Source organism: Corticium candelabrum, chromosome 9 (genome assembly GCF_963422355.1).
Source record: "Corticium candelabrum chromosome 9, ooCorCand1.1, whole genome shotgun sequence".
Classification (NCBI taxonomy): domain Eukaryota; kingdom Metazoa; phylum Porifera; class Homoscleromorpha; order Homosclerophorida; family Plakinidae; genus Corticium; species Corticium candelabrum.
In genome coordinates, this window is record NC_085093.1 from 4,012,503 (window position 1) to 4,035,314 (window position 22,812).

General features: G+C 41.0%; 1 protein-coding gene across 1 annotated transcript; it reads right to left on the reverse strand.

Annotated features, from left to right (window-relative positions):
• Nucleotides 1-3,963: 3,963 nt before the first annotated feature.
• Nucleotides 3,964-22,700, reverse strand: LOC134184460 (BAI1-associated protein 3-like). Its single transcript, XM_062652159.1, has 35 exons — nucleotides 22,428-22,700; nucleotides 22,271-22,358; nucleotides 20,734-20,829; nucleotides 20,568-20,666; nucleotides 20,441-20,503; nucleotides 20,334-20,361; nucleotides 20,228-20,266; nucleotides 17,336-17,507; nucleotides 17,134-17,184; nucleotides 15,661-15,735; nucleotides 15,510-15,588; nucleotides 15,349-15,456; nucleotides 15,181-15,276; nucleotides 14,380-14,483; nucleotides 14,175-14,319; nucleotides 13,359-13,483; nucleotides 13,205-13,292; nucleotides 13,089-13,145; nucleotides 12,897-12,994; nucleotides 12,786-12,834; nucleotides 12,102-12,259; nucleotides 11,904-12,030; nucleotides 11,448-11,516; nucleotides 11,314-11,388; nucleotides 10,558-10,659; nucleotides 10,279-10,494; nucleotides 7,194-7,262; nucleotides 7,061-7,140; nucleotides 6,938-7,004; nucleotides 6,830-6,871; nucleotides 5,980-6,051; nucleotides 5,816-5,911; nucleotides 5,634-5,742; nucleotides 4,686-4,815; nucleotides 3,964-4,364 (listed from the first exon to the last, which is right to left on the reverse strand). Exons 1-35 carry the CDS (start codon nucleotides 22,625-22,627, stop codon nucleotides 4,052-4,054), a joined length of 3,585 nt encoding a protein of 1,194 aa, XP_062508143.1. The 5' UTR covers nucleotides 22,628-22,700; the 3' UTR covers nucleotides 3,964-4,051.
• Nucleotides 22,701-22,812: the final 112 nt, after the last annotated feature.

Consider the following 22,812-nt stretch of genomic DNA (forward strand, 5'->3'; position numbering starts at 1 on the left):
TACGTAATCCTAGCGCATGAGCGACTAGGGTTAATTAATTAGCTAGGAAGAGGATAGTTTATACGGGGACAGGATAGTTATACGGGGTCAGTTTGTACTGTCTCGAGACCTTACACATGCCTATCAGCACGAAACCAAATAGCAATTGGTGCAGATCTGCTGGTCTCAGTTCTGTATAGCTATGAGCTACGGGTAATCTTCGGGCCGTCAGTTACTTGTCATCGTCGCTTCTGTTCGTGATGGTAGACACTGTTCATTGAAGAACCTTCTCAGACAGATCCGCCATCCTGTGACATATCAAGTGGCTTATCAGGGCAGGAAACAAAAAGAAGTATTTGCTGTACTGTACTAGGCTCGTACTACTACCGCTTTGTGACTGTAGAAGTCGTAGAGTCGTTGTGTACGTACTTGTACTTCGTGCATGAGTGTGCTGCACGGTACTATGGTAGATCAGACCTAAAGTCTGAATTGAATAGTTTCCGTGGGTAATTGTAAGTACGTAGCCCACCTATACCTCTACGGGCCGTGTCTCGGGCTTTGCCCGGCTTCCACCAGCCATGCAAACCCTAGTGAAAACAGGCTTCAGTCTGCAATTCTTATCTTCGGACAGAAGATAGTGCGTATATGCTATAAGCCAACCGGATAGAGTTCGAAGAAGGCAACGAGTCGTGCACCGCTATATGGTCTACTCCTCCTACAGTAAAGACTGTAATTGAGCCAAACATTGGGACTCCGATGAACACATAAACTGTACAGCTGTTGTTACTGCACGCTGGTGTACGCAACACTGTCACTGACAGTTTTTCAGCTTGTCCCGTGCAATTGCTCAACGAAATGGTGATCCAAAACACTGTCCTTGGCTCCCTAGTGCTTCTCTACCACAAAATCATCATTGTGTAGAAAGTCTAGTGAAACTGAAATAAACACATTTGCTTTCCGGTTTGGATCCTGCCTTCAATACACCTCTGGAAAATGACGGCTAATTGCTGGCGATCATGGACATGCATGAATGTGCAGCACGCATATTTACTCAAACTGTTCTTGTACTACAGGTAAGGCAAGATTTGGATATCCTCTGTAAGAAAGCACTAATTATCTGTATTAGTGTATTTGGAAGAGACGGTACAGAGTTTAAAATTAATTCCTACGCAACAACATTGCATCTGGTCTTTACTGCGCGTGGAGTTTTCTCTAATTATGCCTCTCCGGATTCAAGTCACTCCCCCAAACCTATTCGGAACAGACTCAAAAATTTTAGTTATCTTAGCGTAGACTATAATAATGATTATCTACGTTATTTAATAAAGAAGCACTAAAGTGCTAAACCCTCAGCTGAATTTACTTAAATCTTAGTGATTACACCCTTTGAGTTTACTCTTTTGAGCTCTAGTTTCAACTGAAACTGAAAGTGATAGTACCGATGGAAAGGCTAGAATTTGCTAACTACGGTGAAGAGGAGCGATACAAAATACGATGAATGCGGAGGAAACGTAGCCAAAGCTTCAACTCTTCTGCAAACTCCTCCGACGCGATGTGCTAATTGCTAAACTGCGCACACGCTAACGTTTTGCGGTCCGGGTGTTCGAGGCTACCTCGGGTATTTTTGTGTGCGAACAGGCTCCTCGGTTGCTTTACCGATCTCGGCCAAATTTGCGTTTCGTTACGTTCTATGGAACTGTGATATTTTCGGCCCGCGTCCCGCTCTTCTTCGATCCGTTGCTCGGCGATCGACCTCCGCTCCCTCAAGAATTTCTCTGAGACGGCGCATCAAATCTCCAGCAGATTTAGGTCGCCCGTTTGTGACCTCGCATGGTACGGACGGAGCGTGTCGGTTGTTGCCGACGACGTCAAGAAAAGCAAGCTAGGTTCGGGTCGATTTAATTATTTAATTAGAGACTAGGCTAGGTTTGCCCGTGTGTGTGCGCGTCGAATGGCGGCCCCGCTTGCTACACCAGTTTTCTGCAACTTCTTGTGCAAATGCAAATTCCGCTGTCTGCCTAGAAACCTTCCTTCTCTCCTCTTCGCGCATGTGTTGTCCCCTTGTCTGTTGCTGTTTGACGTGCTTGCCTAGCTGTAGCCTTGACGCTAGGCCATTCTTCGCCTTACGTGGTAGACTCGACCCAGTCTCTCTCCGCCGTCGTCATCCCCGGAGAAAGACTGGTCGAGTCTACTTACGTGGTGGAGTAACGCGCGCGATTAAACGTAGGATTCACATGACCGAAAACGAAGTTGCGACTCCACGTCTAATCGCGTGCGTTACTCCATCACGTAAGTCGAGGCTAGCCTACTGCACTTGCAGAGCTACACAACTGCTGCAACATCGCCTCTGTTGCTTTACTTCCCAGACTATTTACCGTCAGCTCCATTAATAAAGGCTGTTCCGCAGGGCTGAAGTGAAGCTTGCGGCTAGCAGAAATCTTCCGCTGTTGCACGTGCCTTCCTTCGCCGTTTTCCTACCCGTATAACCATCACGTGATCACAAAACTGACGAATTTTAGCAGCTTATCGTTTCGTGTCGAGATTATACTGGTACAATCAAGTCTCTATTGTCGATCAATGTCAACTTTGGTAGACTGATTGATAGCAATGGATGATGCATAATTAATTAGTTAAGCAGAAATGCAGTTGAGAAGATTGGGTCCTAGCTGAGTTCAGAAATGTTGAGGTATCAAGCGCGGATACAGAATTCTTGAAAGAGGGGTCCAGTTAGCCACGCCCCATAGCAGCTAAATGTATATGACCTACGGAACCAGCAAACTCACTTCAATCTGTATTAGTGTTAATTTCCTAGCATATTCATTATATAATTACGGGCATACAAGTTTAGAATTGAACGAATTAACCATCCATCAAAACATTAAGGTACGTTCACTCTAATAGCACAACAAACAAGATTTCGGCTGCAATGGGCGTGTTGTTGAAGAGGGGTTCTGACCCCCTGATCCCCAGGATCCTCCCCTCTATCCATATACGGGTATGGAAAACTATCCTTGAGAAACAGCTTCTTCCCATTTTGAGTTAGTTGGAATGAAAAGCAGAGACTAAAATTTAAATTTTAAGTTTGGCAGTTGGTTTAGAGAGGCTTAAGTTTTAAAAGAAGTCAGATATATACTGTTTGTTCAAAAAGTGTCCACTCCCAGAGCAATTAAAACGATTCGTATGTAGCATTAGTACTGACTGCAAAAAGGGTCAATTCGTCCAAAGTATGGAAGGCAGTTGTGAGATAAGACGTACAATTAGATTGTAGAAAGATATTTATTTGTTTTGTTGTACCATAAGATTAAGACTCTAGTAAACAACTGTAATAGAATTGTAGTGTTTTCTTTCCTTCTTTTTTCTTTCATACATGTGGTCTTAGTTTAGATATACATATATGTCATGCACAAAGCGTGGATATGGACAAACTGTGGATTTGTAGTTTTACGAGGAATTTGAGAGTTAGGGTAAGGATTAGGATTACGGGTTAGGGTTAGGTATGAATGGTGTGTATGGTGATGGTTACATGGTACAGGCAATCCATGGATTGTCCAAATCTGCACTTGGCGCACAAGGTGTGTGCATGTGTGGTGTGTGTGTGTGTGTGTGTGTGTGTGTGTGTGTGTGTGTGTGTGTGTGTGTGTGTGTGGGCACATGCGCATGTCGTGTTTCAGCAAGTCTGGCATGAGTGCATGCTTGCAGCACCCAAGCCCATGGTGAGCATGGTGAGTATGACAATTTCATGAGTGAATTCAGAGAAGGAAAAGAGAAATACGAACGTGAGAGAGACGGAGCGCACATGCATGCTTTGTCACACATTCAATTGTACACACACACACACACACACACACACACACACACACACACACACACACACACACACACACACACACACACACACACACACACACACACACACACACACACAAACACCCACATATACACACACACAAACACACACATGGGCATCATACTGGACCACATAAATCATGAAACTGATAATATCAAAAACCAAAGTTATAAAGGAAGTGTGTAGCAAGCTGTAAAATAGAGCAATTACCTCAACATCTGAATCCTAGTTCTGCTCGACTGAAGCCAGTTTAAAAATCTTTTGTCTCATCTCAATAAACTTCACAGCATTCTTGTCCCACTTTCTACTGTTCAGTATGTGATACACACTTTGACGGTCTTTGGGCACAGAAGGAAGAGACAGTGGCAACATTATCTGTCTGGCATGGTTGACATCTGACGCACTGTCCACTCTCTCGGCATCACTCAACAGGCAGACAGCTTCTCCAATCAGATCATCCTTGGTAAATCGATCCCAGTCATAGCAAGTGAACAGAATCGCAGCACCTTCGGCATCCAAAGTACTTGGTTCACACTGACTGAAAACGACAAGCAAGAGTTATGATTATTGCACATGACGCCATTGTATATAATTTCTTATTTTTATTTTTATTTGTTTATTTGTTTATTTGTTCATATATAACACCTCCCCAACACTAAATGTCAAGTGAGGTGCGCGCGCACACACACACACACACACACACACACACACACACACACACACACACACACACACACACACACACACGTGCATGGCAGGAGCACTATGCAGGATCGACCTAAGGGTCGTGCTAATATACATACATACCGGTACATACATACCGGTACATACATGCATACATACATACATACACACATACATGTAGAATGTCTCATCAAATAGCGGCATTGTTGTCTTCTTTTGTACTGCAGTCTTCTGTACAACACACGATTTACTTGAAAAGAGGTGATGAGGGAATGGTTCCAGAGTCACCAGTGGGTCGGAGGATCCTAAATAAAATGCAGTTTCTACATCTATATTACATAAATTCTGACATAAGGGTATGAGGCTGATGATTAGTGTATGAGCATGACAACGCACTGTTAAAGCAAGACGGTGGTACAGTCAACACATCGACACCATTTCTATAGGTCAGAAACTGAATGCAATCCTAGTCAGTGTATTATATTCCTATCACCACCAATCAATGAACAGCATTAATCATCATGTCTTGAATTTGGGTATGACTTTAAAACTCTCATTTTGTTTATGTTACATACTATAAATTAAACCAAATTTTGGTGACACTTTATCTTGATAAATTCGGCGGCAAGGCACAACTACCTACATTAAAATGCTACTGAAATTTTGTGAATGTCGCATTATAGATTATATTAAAATTAATATTACAGTTGACTTCATATTACAACTATTTAATTGACGCTATATTAACTGTTACAACTTTCATAAATAATGCCATTTTTCAGCAATTGTGGTTCATACTAATTGAGGAAGCTGCACTTACAAGCATGGATATTGGCTGCTTTTAGCACGTGCTGAGCATGCTCAGTTATGGCTTCTTCTGGACTACCAAAATTTTTGTGCTAGTGAAAATGTCTAAGGACAAACCACCAAAATTTTTAAATTTTAAATTTAATTTAAATTAATTTAAGTTTGATTTGAATTAAAAATTTGTGGTTTTACAATGTACTAACAGTAGGAGTACGTCCGAGTCATATTAACATGACTCTTGTTTAGATAAAATAATTTCAATACACAGCTGGCTTAAAATTTGTTCAAAGTTTAAGAAACACGACACTGAAATCACCTGTAGGATCCATGATCGGCATGTTACGACCATTCAGGACGTTCACACACAGCTTCTTGTCGTTCACAACAAAACCCATCTGCACTGTTATAATTCCTCGGTCGACTGTCTACACACACAAATAGAGAATAAATACGCATGACATATAGAAAGACACATACACAAGAGCACAGCACACCAACCCTCTTTTGATCCTGATCTGCAGCAAGTTCGAGCATGTATCGTGCCACTAAATCAGATGTTTCCTTTCTCCTCAAGTTGAGCATATGATTCAGTTCCTATCAGTTGTGCATATCAAGTCAACATGAAATACAAAAGTAGTCCAGTTGATTAAAAATTGACATACTTTAAGTTTAACAGTTTCCATTGCTTCAAGTGAGAGACCGCGTCCCTTGCTATGAAAAAATGCCACCATTATCTGTAATTAAACCAAGGATAACAGTAAGCATGAGAAAGACAGTATCTAGACATGGTAGCTGTCTGTCTGCCTGTCTGTTCGTATGCTCGTCTGTGTACATGTACTTGTTCATTCATCTGCCTACTTGTTCAGCAGTCTAGCCATCATTCGTCATGCATCTGTCATGTCCCGCCCTGCTAATGTGTCACGTGTGTGTGTGTGTGTGTGTGTGTGTGTGTGTGTGTGTGTGTGTGTGTGTGTGTGTGTGTGTGTGTGTGTGTGTCAATATGACAGATGTCGACATTCCTGAATTCTCAAGCAGCCCTCAAGACCAACAGCTTCTGCAGTGCAATACCTGCAAATGACTGTTTTAAGTCACTAAAGGGAGCAAGACACAGTAATTGTTGCAACTAAGAACAAACTCACCCTAATCCTCAAGAACAAGCAAAGACCAAAATCAAGTGTGACAGATGTGACCGTTTATTCACACCAGAAAGTGACAAGAACTCTTACACTTTTACATATTTTCTATCATCCATAGAATGGGCAGTTGATGGTTGAAGGTGTGTGTGTGTGTGTGTGTGTGTGTGTGTGTGTGTGTGTGAGTGTGTGTGTGTGTGTGTGTGTGTGTGTGTGTGTGTGTGAGTGTGTGTGTGTGTGTGTGTGTGCGCTCGTGTGTGTGTGTGATTATGCCTGCCTGCCTGCCTGCATGCATTACACCTGTCAACACACCACCCTGTTTGTATTACTGGACACACATATGTCAGGATGCTATTTGTCTGTCTGCACCAAAAATTACTTCAAGAGCCTTGACCACACGATCACAAACAGCCGGAGTAAGCTAAACACAACAAACGACATACATAACAACAAAAGCAAGAAATAACCCCCAGACTCAATACATTACATTGTCCTTGTCGATAACCATCTCTCTAATCTTCCCAATACAAACTTCGTAAATCTCTAACAAAATCCTGCTCGAACAGCAACGTGTCAGACTCGGATGAAAACAAACCACTAAAACACTGACAATTTGAAAATATCGCTGAACAGATTATTGCTAAGTGTTTGCAGATTGCTGGCGAGATAATCCATCAAGCCAGTGATGCTCTACACACAACGATTGACAACAAACCAAGAGAAATTCTATTACAATTACTGACTTCTTCAACAGCCACAGTCTCAGTGTCAGTAATAAGTGGCTGTACGTATCCGTCAATATCAACTCCCATCTGATAAACAACAAACAACTTCATCAATAACACAGACATAACGTACAAATAACTAAGTTTAAGACAGACAAGTTCGTATTATCAGTTTAAACACTTTGATTTAAAAAATAAAACAATAAACAATAGAAATTAAAAAAATACATAAAAACTACAATATAATAAAGGCCAAGTCAACTAATTCTCCATGCAAAATGTTCGGAAACTGATCTGGTAGGGAACTCCCAGAATCAAGCACATCATTGTTGTAGTCTGTGAAGATATCTACAACGGTGGCCTGCTCTGGAACGATCACCCATAATGATACCATGGGCTAAGCATCTGACAGCTACACCGAATCTAAAGAATGACAAACGGCATGACTCATTTGGCATTCTCAAAGTAGCGAACACGTTACCATGCTATTTGCTAGCTTAAATGCTTTAATTAAACATAATGCTCCAGTGAACCTGCCAATGAAGTAACACCCATAATCACTAAGCCATTAGTTGGAGAAAATGAAATGCACTGGCTGTGCCTTCTCTAATTGGTCTGAGTTGTCTACGCGAACGTGTCTCTATAAGCAGTAGCTGAGCCAAAAACATTCGCAGAAGCAAAAAACAGGGTTAACAGTTTTCAAGAGAATGAAAGCCATAACATGCCTATCAAGAATCACAGTCACACATCTAGCATGCCCAAACCCCTTCCAAACATAGACATAACTAACCTTAAATTTTTTACCAAAGCAGCTTGTTAATATCAATTTGAAGAATGCCACTAAATGTAGTCACGTGACCAGCAGCAAAACTAACAATAAAAACAACTGGCCGAGTCCATGATTACCTGCACTATCAAATCACATAATGTTCTCTTTGTTGATCTTGAAGCCTGCTAGCTAAGTTGTGAAAAAGTCGACAAAATTTGTGGATACACAGAGCTGGAAATAACGGCCGGACATCAGACAATGGTCCGATCAATATTGCTAGTTGTCCGGGCAACTGAATCTATGCGCGGACATCCTACTAGTCCCGGTCAATCATTCTGAACTATAGCCAAGGAATCTTGATTTTGCTAGCCAATGTGAGCTTAGAACAAGCTAGAGCAAACTGTCGAGCATGTAACTTTTAGCGTGTACACGTACAATGTAGTATCTTATGTCTGCTGCATCACAGGTGGTCACAGGCGAAGGTAGCACGTTTAAGTCTTTAGGTGTTTTACAATAATAAACAGCTGGTGTTACCATTTTAGGTGTTGTGTTAATTAACATGTGGTTGGGTTGAATTCATTTTTCTGGCAATTGTTGCAGGTCTTGAATGTGTCTAGGTACTGCAGCCATCCCAGTCCTTTGGCCAGCCATCCGTTGAGTGTAGTCCTGCAGCTAGGCCACTGCTCATCTCTTTCTATGCAATTACAGCAGGCTTTACCCCTTGGCATAGTTTCACATACTGATGATAGGTGCCATGGGCTATCACAAATCATTTATTTTAGCTTCTTAACTTGTCTTTCCTCTTCTGATGGCTGCGTTTGAGTTCCCAACAATTAATTTACGTCCATTCAGAGTGGACAACGTTGCAGCATCAGTTCTGCCGGAAGAAGCACTCTCTAGTTACCTACCAGTAACGGTGAAAGGATGGGAATTACCTCTTTTGGTCAGCAAGTGCTTTCGCATTAGGAGAAGAAAACCAACATAAAATTTTAATGAAAACACAGAGTACTATGCTGATCAGTTTCTAAGTGTTTGTGTTTATTGCGTTATATAATAGTACAATCATGTCTGCAAACAGTGATAGAGTGCCAAGGTGTTAAAATTAATTCAAGTTAACCTGAAACAACCTTGCCCCAAATGGCACCTACTAATCTGGTTGCTAAGCTCAAAGAGGTACATGTAGTGTACATGTGCATGATGCTGCATCCTGCAGTCGACAGAGCAGTGACAACAGCTCTGTATGTGTATGGATACATTATGAATATAATATGCTTATATAATTATATATATATATATATATAATTATGTTATATATGTTATATATTATATTATATGTTATATTGTCATATTGTACATTTTGTAAACGTCCAATCAAATTTGGCGGAAGTCTGGTCAAAAGCTACTTTGGTCGGACTTTATGTCCGGCCAACTTTTTTTCCTTATTTCGAGCACTGGATACCCCCAATTGAAAATTTTTTGAACTGCATGCCCTTAATTAACTGAGGCAGTTGCCTCGATTGCCTCATGCCTAGTTACACCACTGCTGAACTTTGCTTTTTCTTGCCTCTGGAGTCTTTGAAGGCATCAGCAAGTCTAGAGAGCTCCTATTTTTATTTCTAATGTCTTCTAATGTCTTGACGCCTAAATCTTCAGATATGGTGATTTTTAATTGTGTGGACAACGATGATGACGACAACAACAACAACAACAAGAGCACCAATTACTTTCTCTTAGCTAGCACATGTGCACGCGGGCTAATAAAAAATAAACCAAACCAGTCTGATTCTTTATATGTTTGTACTGTACTTGTTCTATGAACTGTTTACAAACTCATTAAACAATAATTTAGAAAACTATTTCACAATTAAAAGTAAACAAACTTAACATTTATACAAACTATCACAGAAAATCCCAAAAACCTTTCAAATCTATTGGTGTTTTGTGGAGTTTCTAGGGCATGGCTACTTAAAACCATAAAACTTAAAACTCCAAACCATCTTGAACCACGCCTTCTTTGCAGGAAGAAGTGCTGCCAGCACTTTGCAGCTTACGATTACGTCACCCTATCCATCTGTAAACCCGGCACATAGAATGCTCCCAAGTGTTGGCAGCACTTCTGCAAGCAAAATGGAGGGTAGAAGGCATGATTCGAGATGGTTTGGAGTTTCAAGCATTGTGGTTTTAAGTATCCATGCCATAGAAGACCCATAAAACACCACTAAATCTGACACCATTTTCTGTCAAATTCCCTGTGTACAACAGTATATACTCAAGTAGAGTAAATATATAAAATGACACAAAAGTGCATGGCCGTAAGACAACACCCCGGCTTACTTTCTTTCCTATGTTTTTGACGATGTCGTCACATCTGCCACTAAGGACGTCATTGGTGTCCTTCACAAAGCGATAGAGACTCTCACGACTGTGTTCCACAGCTTCCGGGCTGTTCTCTTGTGTGAGACCGTCAAGGACTTTATCCCAACCGAGATAGTCGGACATTCCATGCAGAGATTCGCGAACATATTGAATGTCATTCAAGGTAACGCACAGCTACGAGAGATGGCGACTGATGACAAACAGTCCGTCTCTATAAAATGGAAGTGAATGTAATACCTGTTCTGTCACGTCAAATTGACCTTCATCGTCATAGTAACCCGATTTATCCAAAATCGTTTGCAGGCAATTGCCATAGTGAATGGCCGCATCACAGATAACCTAAGAACCAAACATACGTACTAAGCTTAATGTCAATAAGCATCACAAAAATCACACTATAGATTAACTCCTGTGTTAACATATAAATCTATAAATATACTATGCCATTTACCTTGTAGCCTCCAACACTTGTGACTCAATTATTGCCAAAATAGTCCTAACACTCACGCTAATATCACATCACAGTAAAGATAAATACACGTGTGTGTGTGTGTGTGTGTGTGTGTGTGTGTGTGTGTGTGTGTGTGTGTGTGTGTGTCTGTGTGTGTGTGTGTGTGTGTGTGTGTGTGTGTGTGTGTGTGTGTAAGTCAGTGTATCTATTGCTAACATTAACAATTTTGGAAGGTCATCAATATTGAACAAACATCTACATGTATGATTGGACATACACAAATGCGGTGTCTGTCTACATCAGTATTTTGTACCTACAAATTATAATCTGTGTAAATGTGTTTGCCTTTCTGTGTGTGTGTGTGTGTGTGTGTGTGTGTGTGTGTGTGTGTGTGTGTGTGTGTGTGTGTGTGTCCTGCTTGCCTGTATCCTGGTCTGTAAACATAACTCGGCAAACACGTAAGCGTGTAATTAGGTTTAGCATCCATGCATCATTGTATACAACGTTGAGTTATATCTCACTATTATACAACAAGTTCTTACCTCAGTCAACTGAAAAACAAATGTATATGCTAAACTGGGAAATGGCCAATCAAGTCTCTTCCAGAATTCACACAACTACAATCAACAAGATAACTGGAACAGTACCACACCACACACACCACTGCCATGCACACCTGCAGCAGACACTGGACAGTGTCAACGGCTGACGTCGAGTACATGACTCTCTCAGACACACGTTCCACCTGCAGAGCATCAGTTCCATAACACTATCTCAAACATCATATACATCATATGCATGCACGCACACGCGCACACACACACTCACACACACACACACACACACACACACACACACACACACACACACACACACACACACACACAAGCGCACGCCCACCCGCCCGCCCACCCCTCCCCACCCTCCCCTCCCCGCCCGCCCCGTCTACAGGGCATGCAGGCACGCAGACAGACAGACAGACAGACAGAAGCACATGCGTGCATGCACGTACACACACACACACACACACACACACACACACACACACACACACACACACACACACACACACACACACACTCATCATCATCATCATCATCATCATCATCATCATCATCATCATCTGCTCAACCTTGTCCAATTCAATTGCTCTGTTTATTCGATTCACAGTTTTCACTTTCGCCAGCTCCACCCAACGAGCAACCAGAGGTTTAAACCAGATGTGCAATTTCGTGAACAACTCGACTTTGGATGCAACTCTATAACCAAAATTTCAACAGTCAACACATTTCACAAAATTAAATTAAAAATTATATTTGACAATCATTACCCTGTAGGTAATTCTGATTTGTATTTGTAGATGTCTTTCAGTGCAAGATACAGTTCGAAGCTCGCCGTACTGAGTGTCTTGAATTCATCTGAAGTGATGTCCAGTTCCTGGAGTGCTCGGTGGAAATCCTTCATTCTCTCTTCTATCCTTGGAGACAACTACAAGCAAACACACGTCTCAAACACACACGGATATGACAGCACATGCCATCTACAGGCCTTTCACACTTGAAAAGCATTCAAACTGCATTCAATTACTTTGCAGCAAATGTGAATTGGATATGCATTCAATGTCCATTGACACTAGAAAAACGGAGTCCCGTGTAAACGTCATAAACACGCCTACCCATGTGTAAGGTACATTAGAACCTGCAGTTATCACGGCTGCCAGTCGCTTCGTAAAGATAGTCCTCTATCTTTGGTTACAGTGCGTCCATCTATGCCATAAGCACAGGATAGAGGAAACGTAGATCTACTGCTGCCTATGGCTGTGGGTAAGCGTGTAGCCACCAATACGCATTAAATCCACTTCAAACCACCTCCACATGTGGTTGGAGTGAATCCACATTAAATTCGGCTTGACAGTCAATGCACATAAGGTGTGAAAGACACCAATTGCATTTAATGCGCATTCAATGTGCTTTGTAGTGTAGTGTGAAAAGACCTTAGCAACATTTATTATTACCAACAAGTCGAGATGCTCGAAAACCAGCGCCACTATGTCCACGTCGACTCTAATACAGTAATACGACATCAACAAGTCGCTGATGAGATATAACTGTCACAATGGCCTTACGATTGAAACATGTTGCTGTAGATCTTGACCGTTTGGTACAGGTCCAATACAACGTCCGATGCCAGACTAACAAAAGCCTTCACCTCGGCATCTGGTGTCTAGCAATGCAATCAAACACACAGTTGCACGAAGTACCGACTGTTGTATTGTCACAATCTCAGACAATGGAAATGTTAATGAAAGAATATATACCTTCACTTGTGGCTCAACCATTGCCTCTTGCCTCTCAAACCAATCTTCAGTTGATTGCTAACACATTATCACACACTACATGTCACATATTGCTCATTCAAAGGTGAATCTGATACTCGAATGGCTTTGTTCACAAACAGAGGCAAGTTGTCTAATTGTAGTTGCTCCTTTGCTATAGGAAAGTTATACACTTTTTTTATACACCTACAAGATGGAAGAGCAGAGCGAATGTGGCAGGTTGCCTTTACAATTAATGATTGAAGGACGTACTCCAAGACTGACGAGAGACGAACGAGAGTTTTCTTGTGAGTGGCTGGGTAAATGACACGCAGCTTGGACAAAGCTCGAAAGCACCACTGATGAAACCGATCACACGACTCGACAAACAACTCAATCTACAATACACAGACAAAAATCATTTTGTCGATGATTTTACACCGTGATACCGTAAACACACTTAACATGCATACGTATATTGCTACTGAGACATCGAATGTGCCTGCATGCCTGACAACATGTCTGTTTATCCATCTGTCTGTCTGTTTGTCTGTCCATGTAGCTGTCTGTCTGTCTGTCTGTCTGTATTTATGTCTATGCGTCTGTCTGTAAATGTGTCTGTGTGTCAATCTGTCTGTCTCTGTGTATCTGTCTGTCTGTCTCTGTCTGTCTATGTGTCTGTCTGTCTATGTGTCTGTCTGTCTATGTGTCTGTGTGTCTGTCTATGTGTCTGTCTGTATGTTTGTCTGTCTATCTGTCTGCCTGCCTGTCTGTTTGTCTGTTTCTGTGTCTATCTGTTTATGTGTCTGTCTGTTTGTCTGTCTGTTTGTCTGTCTCTATCTGTCCGTGTGTCAAAATTATTACAATCCAAATCACAAACATAAACTAAATAACCACGTGCTTTGGCCCAAACTGGCCACATCTACACATCTTTCTCTAATGAACAAACCACTCAAACAAATAACATTCAATAGTACTACACATACATTGTTTACAAATCAAGCCATCTGTTTGTCTGTCTGTCTATTTGCCTGTCTATTTGTTTGTCTCATATAAAACTAGCTGCTACTGCACTCATTCATTGCATACTGTTGCTGCATCTAGCACGTCCTGTTCTCTTGTCCCTTTCACTAAAACTGCATTCCATTCTTGTTGCAGTATATCCACTACGTTGATCATATATTTGTAATCAACGTCATGCCTCTCATGATGCGCAGCAACAACAATCCAGTTTCTACACACAATAACAATTAAGAAACAGACAACAGCCAGCAACTCTATTATGTAGCCATACGAGAGAGCTTCTTCTAAGGAAGTGAAGCTGTGCTGACTAGCATGTACATGAAGTAGGTGTTTAGCAGCATTGCTCAGTTGCATGTTCCACTTGAGTCCACCATGCTAGAAATCAAAACAACGTGTGAACAGAATGCATGTCTGTCTGTCTATCTGTTTGTCCATCCGTCCGTCCGTCTGTTTGCCCATTTATCCATCTACCTGTCTATCAGTCAGTCTGTCTGTCTATCAGTCTGACTGTCTGTTTGTCCGTCCGTCCATCTGTTTGCCCATTTATCCATTCACTTGCACTTGTCTATCAGTCAGTCTGTCTGTCTATCAGTCTGACTGTCTGTTTGTCCATCCATCCATCCATCTGTATATGTCTGTCTGTCTGTCTGTCTGTTTGCTTTCTTGTTAGTATGTCCATCGATCCATCTGCCTATCTGTCTATCCGTCTGTCTGCCTTCCTGTCTGTCTGTCTATCCGTCCATCCATCCATCTATCTGTCTGTCTGTACTACATTACATAGTTTGCAATCGTACTTTTGCAATCCTGTTTATCTATCTACCCATCTATCTGACTGTCTATCTGTCCAACCTCCCTCTCTACCTGCCTGCCTGCCAGCCCTTTTGTCTATCCATCTGTCAATCTGTTTATTTCTCTATCACTTAATCTTTCTCCACGTCAGCATACGTCTAACTCTGTTTGTCAATCCACCCAACTGATCCACAACTCTGCCACCTTGTCCGTCCCATGCCTCAATATGCAGCGCTTGAGGGTCCAGCCAGTCAGATCTCGCCTAAATCAATCAACTTCAAACCTCAATAAACTCACTGCACTCATAACTCGAAAACAGCTGGTGCATTTTCACGTGTCTACTAAACTCATTCCTAAAGCTTGCAGAACGATGAGCTGCCTACATGGAGTGCCAACACAACACAACAGATGCAACTACAGAACGTCACAAATCACTTGGAGAAAATCGAACCAACTGCTGAGCAACAAAACGAAGGCTAAGCTGCAGACTTCCATCGAGTGGCCGCTGTTTCTTGTCGACGATCTTAAACCATTTCTCGACTCCCTCAGCAGGTATGTCCTAAACAGATTCGTTTTCTTTCAGAAACACAAGAGCCTTGCTGTATATCTGACTTGCAAGTGAATGAATGTGCGGCCCATAAAATCAAGTTTCCCTCCACCGACCATCGACTCACCAACTTGACCAATATATCTGACACCAATACAATATGGTAGAATGTGTTTTACGTGCACGGTGTTTAGATGTCTGCATCACATGGAATACCTGAAGAAACCCATGCCACTTTTCACCTCGGCTTTCATTGCTGATTTGACTGACTTGACGTTTTCATCTGAATCCCTGTGTGACGTACCAAGATATACAAATGTACTGTACACATACACATTGCACGCACGCACACAAATGAACACACACACACACACACACACACACACACACACACACACACACACACACACACACACACACACACACACACACACACACACACACACACACACACACACACACACACACACCACGTACGTATGTATGTATGTATGCAAAAAGATACATTTGACCATGTTTTCACAGACTGCTGCAAATGGCAGGATACCGTACTCACCCATAATAACGCCTATACCGAAATAACGTCCATGCCCATATATACGCCCATGTGTGACAGATCAGAACTTTCAGCCCGAAAAAACGCCCATACCCAACTATACGCCCATGCCCAAGTATAAGCCCAGGATACGCATGCGCAGAAAAAACAAAATGGGTCCGCAGAACATTTGTCTCCGTCTGAGTCCGTTTGATGAGCTGGTGTCAGTGTTGAGTGAAAGTGCTTAATGCTAGACTCATGCGTTTGTTGCAATTACCGACTCTGGTGCTCTTGACGGGCTTCAGGTCGACCACGTGTGTATAGTGTTTAGTTTCTGCGTGTATGTTGATGCTGTACGGATACCAGTACCTTTGATCTTGCAAACGGATAATTGCAAGCATTTGTGGTATTTCTGTCTTCAAGTATATAGATGATGACTGGCCAAACGACAGCATTTTGTGACCATGTATACGGCTAGGACCAAAATAACACCCATGCCCTAGTGTACGCCCCCCAAAAAGTCTTTCTTTTCTATACACCCAGGGCGTTATTACGGGCGAATACGGTACTCTATGAATTGCACAAAATATCTCTGTCAGCATGGAGTAAGAATATCAAGAAGTACCAACATTTTCAAGCAACTTTTCCTAGTGAAAAGCCGAAGAGAAAAGACCTACATCAGTGTGCTGCTAACAACTTACTACACAAAGAGACAGACACTGCGGCCTCAAGCAATAGTGGCAACATATATTTATCAGTTACGATTAGTGGAATAAAAATTGTAGTATATTAGTTTCAATGTAATCCGTACTATCACTGAGTCTTATGGACTCTTTTAATAAAACAGAAAAATGTATGTATCTATGTATATGTATGTATGCATGTAAACAAATGTACAATACAAAGATCAACAGAAAACAAAACAGATGAACAGACAGAGATGACAAACAGACACGGGCAGAAAGCCAACAAGACATCAAGAGATAATTAAAAAACAAAACTACCGGATTGTTCAATAAAACACACCAAAATAACAGATCAAACTATCTTGTGTAATTACGGTAAAATGTGTTCGTAAATAACAACAAAAATTGAGACTGGCAGATGATCAATCAGACCAACAGTTAGACAAAAAGACTGACAACGAATCTTACCAAACGTCGATCTGCAGAACTTGCTTCTGTATACTGTCAAGGTTAATATTTCTACGCAAAACACAACATGTCTCTCACTCTAAACACACACAAACACACACACACACACACACACACACACACACACACACGTACACACACTCACACACACACACACACACACACACACACACACACACACACAAACAAACGTGTGTCTCACATTAGAAAGGTTTCATTCCATTCCGGATTAAGAGTTTCGCTAATAACATGTGTGGTGTGCAAGCTTTTCTTGTCCTCCACTAGTTTCTGCAATTTTCTTGTTTTTCTCTTCCCGTCAAGATAACCAGGCGGCAGTGTCACCAAACCAAGTACACAAAACGGATCACTCAAATCTAAAATATAATTTCAAGCCTTGCACAACAACTCATGGAGGTACTTGATTTATGCAATTAATAATAATTAGAATTATAAATGGTTAGCCCATGACATTAATGAGACTATAATCATACACACATACATACATACAAACATATGTGTGTGTGCATGTGTGCGTGGTGTGTGTGCATGTGTGCATGGTGTGTGTACGTATGTGCACGTGTGTGTGTGTGTGTGTGTGTGTGTGTGTGTGTGTGTGTGTGTGTGTGTGTGTGTGTGTGTGTGTGTGTGTGTGTGTAAAGAAAAGATGGCACGATACAGTCTTATCTGATATGAAGATTATACCAGGTAAGAATGGTATAAGCTGGCACATGAAAGAACTATGTGGAACAATCTCATAGATAGAGGCAGAACAAGTAGTTCAACAACTGGAGATCAGCATCCATAAAATGAGAAGCAATTAAAGTTTCATTGTCAATGTGGAAGATCGTTTTGGAGAAAAGGAGACCTCACATAGCACTCTCGATTTTGTGGTGTACGTCGGTAGATCGCCATAGAAATCTACTTATTCCCCCTTTGTCAATTTCCATGAGGACACTGTCATCATCTTTGAGGATGGACAGCTCAAGCAAGCAAGCAAGTGTAACAATCATGAGCCGTTTCTATAGACCAAAGTAGCACGTACGCTGCTAATACCTGTTAGTTATAGTTTAGTCATAAATTACCCTACTACTTCCAATGTTTTTCAAGTAATATGATCTTCAAAATTTTTTACCATCAACAATTTATAACATAGTAAATTATTGAGCCTTGAAAATTGCCATATGTCTGGGCTTTTGCCTCTTCGTGTGCGCACAAAACATTGTCAAAAATGGCCACTACTAAAAGTAGACAGACGTTTGCAGCTCAAGATGGCAACTCAGCGAAGAAGCAGCTACTTCTCTTCTCAACTATCGCTTCCGCATTCAAACCAAAATGCCACAACTTTGTGTGTGATATACTGCTTCTGCAAAGTCAACTGGTACAGTACAACCTTAATTATCCAGACTTTCGATCATCCGGACAAATTCAGTGTGTGTCCCCAATGTTTTGCATTCCCGGATAATGCGTTCCGGATAAAGGCACTATATTATATTTCACTTCGTACTAATACAAATGAGCGAATACATAACAGAGAACATAATAATCTAAGAAATAGGCAGCTGTTGATGACTCTTTCAGTGACATTAATATTAATGTATAGTAAGTATGGAAACAGAGTGTGGTCTTGCACCGTGGAGGTAAATTAGTTGATAATCATCAACTTTTGATTATCCGGACACTCACTTATCCGGACTTCTAACTTATCTCCAGAGAAGTCAGGATAATCAAGGTGGTACTGTAAACAACTTTTGCTGTTGTATTGTGATGACTGTTGTTGAACTGTTTAGAGAATTGAATCAGCTTGATAGAATAATTAAACAAATAATTAAATCAAAAAATTATTTTTTGAGCCTCTAAGTCAGTCTCGAAAAACATTAGAAGCAATAGGGTAATATAAGTGTACTGTACATTGAATAGCAATACAACTACAGTTGGATGCAAGTTATCTAGACACTTTGGGACCCAACCCTGTTCATGACTTTGAATATTTAGGATAGCTGACATTAACTCTCCTGGTACACAAACAGGAGTACGTTCCTGGGTATCTGAAGCTGCCCATGTGTACTCATTTATTAATTAAACCAAATCCATGTATACTGAACACAATTGCACAAACACCCGCACTTGACAGCTTCACTCTCTCTATATGGCAATAATGAGAAAGTAGTTTACCATATGATGTTACTAACTTGACAATCACCTTGTTGTGCATGCTTATAAATGTTTATAAGGGTTAAAGCAAATACTCCTAGAGAACGTCCGAGGCACTCCGCATTCGGTTAACTGACATCTGACTGTATCAATGATATAATAATAAAATATTTAACCTGCGGTATTACCCCATCCATTTCTTAACTGTAATAAAGACACCCGAATACTCCGCACTTTCTGCTGCTGACATTTGCTTCAATCTCATGCATAAATTCATTGCTTTTGAGACTCTAAGACTGACATTATCATCAAACTTTGTCTAACCACCAATGGCAGATGACATGATTCTATTAGTGCTTAACAATTAAATGTGCATACTAACTACGTAACTCACAGATTTCTTAAAATCGTTCAGTTTAACTTTAAATTAGGCCATACAAACTACATAGTTTTGCGTCAGCCTCTTCCTGAATTTAGGTGCTGGCGGTACATGTGTACTCGGTATCTGTTTCATACTAACACATTCTTCTACTCATAATATATTAACACATTATTGTAGTCAGTTTTCACAAGCTAACAGCTCTAATATGTTTAAAAGTGACTACACACTATAATGCACATCAGAACTATGGTGTTGGCAGCTGTCGCGTGGATGCAAGAGATGGACACATGCCAATATGGCAGGTGTCTAGGGGAGGGGCATGCGAGAGGTTTGAGAGTGATGCAGGTGCAGAGGCGAAACTATATATGTAGTTTGTATGGCCTTACATGCACTGACGGACTGTGCAGGTAGACAGGCAGACAACCAAACACTACACGAATGTCTACACAAATGTCATGCACAAAGGATCAAAACAGCAACAGCAACACACCATAATATACAAAGCACCATGTAGCTCAGAACACATTTAAGTAACCACACTATAAATCACTTCATCGAAACCGTTTGAGTCTTTGGGTGGTAGATTTCTCCCCTTTATAACTGCAAACGACATCCAGCATTCAATAAACTGAAACCACAATTCAAAGTATAGAAAATCATCGCTCACCAGACACACGCAGAAATTGCTGAGGAGGCTGCAGGTAACCAGAAAACCATTTTACCATAACACAATAAATTGGTGTAATAAATTAATTAAAGCAGTTGTCATCATACTTTTGCCATTTGTATCTCATCAGCCATCCAAACAGAGTGCTGTTGTTCAGTCACGTTGAAGACCTAAGACAACAACGAGTAAGCAAGTAAGCAAATACAATATCACCACCTCGTATTTTGACTGCACCTTCTGCATGTAAGAATGAAGATTGGCTGTTGTTGACTTGTCACTTGCAATGACTTGATGATGCATACATCTGAGTAGTACCCGATATAACTCCTCTCGCTGTGAAAGATCGATGATGTTATTAATGCTATTAGCTCTTTTAATTTCACTGCTAACTGGCACATACTTCTGCCTCTTCAGGAACAGCAGAGAAGCGATCTCCTGAAAAACTCTGATGATCACTTCCATTGCCACTCGAATCGTCTTCAATTAGTTTGTCGCCCTATGTCAAACAAAGTGAAGTGAGACTGATGGTAATGTACCATACAATGAATTTGTTAGCTCAAGTGTGTGTGTGTGTGTGTGTGTGTGTGTGTGTGTGTGTGTGTGTGTGTGTGTGTGTGTGTGTGTGTGTGTGTTGCTTGAACAGTAATATAACAACGTAGTCTAATCCTTTGCTTTCTTGTATGCAGTAATATACAGTACCATTGTAATGTGCATTAATTGATTAAACAATACATTTTGATAAAATGCTACTGTCTAATGCAAAATGTAGTGTCGCACTTTCAAGATGTGAGCAATACTTCCCTATTCAAAAATGAAAGCAAAACATGTCAAGCTCCTCATCAGCTTCTTGTTATTCACAAATTAAAAGAAATTTAATAGAAATTATATCGCACTTTCAAGATGTGAGCAATACTTTCCTATTCAAAAATGAAAAGCAAAACATGTCAAGCTCCTCATCAGCTTCTTCTTATTCACAAATTAAAAGAAATTTAATAGAAACTATATATAATACATAATTACAGGATCTTATCAAACACACACAAAAATGACTTTAATTAAAATGTCCAACCTAAAACACACTGTGGGCATGGTCACATACAACTAACATCAATCAAACAAATTTAAAGTACAGTGTTACTGTTTAGTAAAACATATTGCTCTCCCAATGGATCTCATCTGGGTGTGTACGTGCTAAATGCATAGTTAATTAAGTTAACTAATAAAAAGTAAGCTCACTCAACTGTATCTCAAGAAAAAAACATCTAATCTATAGCTACGCACTCATATTGTTGTGTTCTAATCCCGTGATCTAATTCCAGCAATAGTTATGTGTGACCTGGCCTCCTTGCGTGTGAGTTGGCAACTCTGTTACAGTGTATGATCTCCCATAGTAGGCTACTAAATTATAGATGATAGATTATCTCCATAGATATCAGTGAAGTAGGAAGATGTTCACGAGAGGGGATATACAATGGATGTCATCATGAGTAAGCAAAAACTACCTCACTTGCCAGACCATAAACAGATTTGCAAACGTCAGTAGCACAGAAAACTTCAATTCTACACTGAGGGAGAGGATGCATCCCCCCCATCCCTACGCTGGTGGATATACACCATCTGGAAATAAGGTGGTAGCAATACCGAAACAGCATTATCGTCGGTTTCCTACTTGAACTTTCTCCTCTGATGGTATGCGATAAGGTACCTCATTAGCACATATATGTACCCACAACGTCCGGGACTTTCCATACAAGTCAAAGCGCGGCACGACCGTCTCTACTCACGGCCCTGCTATCCGTCCGTCTGATGCGACCGCACACGTCTTTCAATGTCAATTTCATACACAATTCACACACAAAAAACGCATAATAAACGACATCTGTTGCGGTTTGTCACGAGCATGTCAAAGTTGTTGTCACCTGTACAACTCACCCTACCCTTTGTCGTCGCTCAGCTTGAATTCGGTCATGCTTGTCAATGGTGTCAGCATAACCCTCGAAAAACCCGTCGTCCAGCTCCTTTCCTCTAACACAGAAACAACGCTTGAAAAAAATTCGAATTTCCCTCAAAAATCGGATTCGCAATGAAAACTACCGTTTCTTTCTCTCTTCTTGGCTCATGTCGCGTCCCATCGACTGCTGTTGTTTGACGTCAAGTTTGTAGCCTGCACCAAGCTTTTCTTGGGCCGATTTGAGCAGATTTCGCAGCATTCCGTCGCTCGAGTCTGCTCCCAGTCGACGTCTGAACGCCGAATGGCCGCGAAATTCCGTATGGGCGTTGGATGATTGCATCATTTCGTTCACACTTGCGTATATCGTACGATCCGAAATCGTTACAGTCCCGCTAGATTCCCTTACACTGTTTCACCTCTCACGTGACGTGACACACTAGCTAACCGCGATAATGTTATAATAATTTTATCTATAGAAAGTATGACGTCAATAATCTTATACCTACTGTGTGATGAGTGTCAGAGAGA

Coding starts and splice junctions, on each gene's coding strand:
- LOC134184460 (XM_062652159.1), bottom strand. CDS start 22,627: ATGATGCAATCATCCAACGCCCATACGGAATTTCGCGGCCATTCGGCG. Junction 20,667..20,733: donor CTGTTCCTGAAGAGGCAGAA/GTATGTGCCAGT, acceptor GATCTTTCACAG/CGAGAGGAGTTATATCGGGT. Junction 5,743..5,815: donor CAGATCAGGATCAAAAGAGG/GTTGGTGTGCTG, acceptor TTGTGTGTGTAG/ACAGTCGACCGAGGAATTAT.